The sequence below is a fragment of the Pyrgilauda ruficollis genome, unplaced genomic scaffold (assembly GCF_017590135.1).
Source record: "Pyrgilauda ruficollis isolate IOZ18807 unplaced genomic scaffold, ASM1759013v1 scaffold2469, whole genome shotgun sequence".
NCBI lineage: Eukaryota > Metazoa > Chordata > Aves > Passeriformes > Passeridae > Pyrgilauda > Pyrgilauda ruficollis.
The window spans coordinates 1-2,624 of NW_024523788.1; the positions used below are offsets into that span (position 1 = coordinate 1).

The 2,624-nt window shown below is 54.6% G+C and overlaps 1 protein-coding gene across 1 annotated transcript; it reads right to left on the reverse strand.

Moving 5' to 3' along the window:
- Positions 1–5: 5 nt before the first annotated feature.
- On the reverse strand, positions 6–2,452 carry LOC121355224 (keratin, type I cytoskeletal 15-like; the record flags this gene model as incomplete). Its single annotated transcript, XM_041470472.1, has 6 exons — positions 2,006–2,452; positions 1,135–1,217; positions 786–942; positions 426–587; positions 137–262; positions 6–44 (listed from the first exon to the last, which is right to left on the reverse strand). Coding segments are annotated over exons 1-6 (1,014 nt in total), but the record flags the coding sequence as incomplete, so codon positions are not given.
- Positions 2,453–2,624: the final 172 nt, after the last annotated feature.

A 2,624-nucleotide genomic window follows, 5' to 3' on the forward strand; every position in this document is an offset into this window, starting at 1 on the left:
TAGCGAGACTCGGTTTCCGACAGGGAGTTTTCCAGAGAGCTTTTCTGGAAAGGCAAACACAGGAGTTGAGGAGCAGAGTTCTACATCTCCCTGCCCGTGCCAAGGAGGGAAGGGCTCCCAGATGCTGCCCACGTACCGTGCTGAGCTGTGCCTGCAGTTCGATCTCCAGGTTCTGCATCTCACGCCTCAGCTCGGAGAGCTGGTGGCTGCTGGTCTGGATGTCCTGGCTGCTGGAAGTGACCTGCTGATTGACTTCTTGGATCTGCAGAGTCAAACCCCAGAGACGCTTTCTGAGCCACGAGGGAGCAGATGTGCTGAATGAGAGCTCACATCTGCAGGGAGCCTCTCTGTTTCAGCCAGTCCCAGTACCAGGGTGTCTGGGCTGTGCCACCAAAGGAGACTCCACTCTGGGCATTGCTACATACCTTGACCTCATACCACTGCTCCACCTCCCTGCGGTTCTTCTCAATGATCTGCTCATATTCATCTCTCAGGTCATTGAGGATCTTTGTCAAGTCTTGTCCAGGGGCAGCATTGACCTCCACGCTCACATCGCCACCAGTCTGGGACTGGAGCTGCCTCATTTCCTGCAGGGAATCCAGAGAGAGATACAAGAGCACACACAGGTCATTGTTCTGCTGGAGACTGTGGGCAAAGCACTACCAAGATACAAAGGAACGACAATCCCATGGCATAATGTGAAATGGACTGGATATGTGATGGTGGGAGCCATGAAGAATCAGGGGATTGTGTCTTTGGCTGTGCTATTTATCATTGGATCGTACCTCCTCATGGTTTCTCTTGAGAGCAATCAGCTCATCCTTCAAGGACTCCAGCTCAGATTCCAGTGAAGACCGAGTGGTAGTGAGACCTTCCAGGATGTTTCTCAGGCCATTGATGTCAGCCTCCACGGTCTGACGGATGACCAGCTCATTCTCATACCTGTGTCACACACACAGAGACAGAGAAATGGGGGAATGAGATGCTGCAGTCAATAGCACACATCCTTCTAAGATCAGTATTCCAGTAAAACGGGATGACTCAGTAATACCACCAGGGCAGTCCTCCCTTGCCTTCCTAGATGGTGATGAGAGGGATTTTACAGACAGGCAAGGTTCACAGGGAGCTACTCACTTCATTCTGAAGTCATCGGCAGTCATCTTGCTGTTATCGATGTCAAGAAGCATTCTGTTATTGTCCACAGTGGCAGATATAATCTGCAAAAGGGGAAAGTGGAGAGGAGTCTTTCTGTGTTCTAGATTTTCAAGACAGGCAAAAAGAAGGCTCTAAGCTTTGGTAGGGTGTTACTGGGGGTCTTAGAATTGTTACTTGCAGTAGTGCAGGGGCCATATGGAAGGGTAACGATCCAGATTTACTTTTCAGGGAAGCTTCTGCTATCACAGACCATCCTGCCAAATCCATGCTCTTCCTTTTCTCAAGATAGAGACAGCTCTCATGAGTCCCAAAGAGTGTTTGCAGCCCTTTCTATATAAAGTGCTTCTTCACAGTGTCTGTTTAATCTGGTTTTTTGGTACTGTGTGACCTGATTGTAATGGAAGACCTCAGTCGTTCTACCTGGTGTCTGTAGGAGTGTGAAGGGGAAAAGGGAGCTCCAATCCTACTTGGGCTTTGCACTCCATCCAGCCGATCTGGCTGGGAGCAGAGGGAAGCTCTGCAAACCACACATGGCTGGTTTGGAGCCACCTGCACAACGTGGGATGCACGGTGCGTGAGCCAGCGTGTCTGTGGCTGCTGGAGCTGCTGGTGCCTGGGGCTGTGCCCTGCTGCCCGTGGGCTGCTGTGAGGGTTTGCTCAGCCAGGGGATGGGAGGTGCAGCTCAGCAGGTTGTGATACCACCAGCACAGCCATGCCACCTGTGGTGGTAGAGCCCAGTGCTGGGGACAGAAGGAGGAGGAAGAAGCAAAGAGGAAGGAGGAAGGCCTTAGAGGAGAGAGGAGCATGTGGGAGATGGGAGATGGAGCCACGTGTGCCGGGATGATCGTACCTGACTTTGGAGTTGTTCAATGGTCTGGTAGTAGGAGCTGTAGTCCTTGGAGACGCTGGGAGCTTGTTTCCTGTACCACTCGCGGATGTGGTGCTCAAGCTGAGCGTTCTCTTCCTCCAGCATTCGCACCTTGTCCAGGTAAGAGGCCAGGCGGTCGTTGAGGTTCTGCATGGTGAGCTTCTCATTGCCGCTGAGCAGCAGGTCCCCCCCGGGGCCGCAGCTCCCCGCAAAGCCCCCGCCAAAGCCCCCGGCCAGGCCGCCCATGCTCAGGCCGCCCCCGTAGCCCCCGCAGGCTGCCCCGCCGTAGCTGCCCCCGCCGATGACGGAGGAGGCGTAGCGCCGGCAGGACATGGAGGAGCTGCGGCCGCTGCTGCCGCCGCAGGCGCCTCCACCTCCTCCTCCGCTCCTGTACGAGGTGCTGGATGTTCTCTTGATGCTGCAGCTCATGGTGAAGGGATCAGAGACTCAGCCCCAGATGCAAAGCTCTGCACAGCGAGATAGAGGAAATCAAAGTGCAGCGGGCTGTCCTTGCTGGTGGCTATTTATACCTGCCCAGGTGGGTGTCACCTGCCAGGCAGTCCAGCTTCCCATGGGGTTTGCCAGCCACAGTGCTCATGCC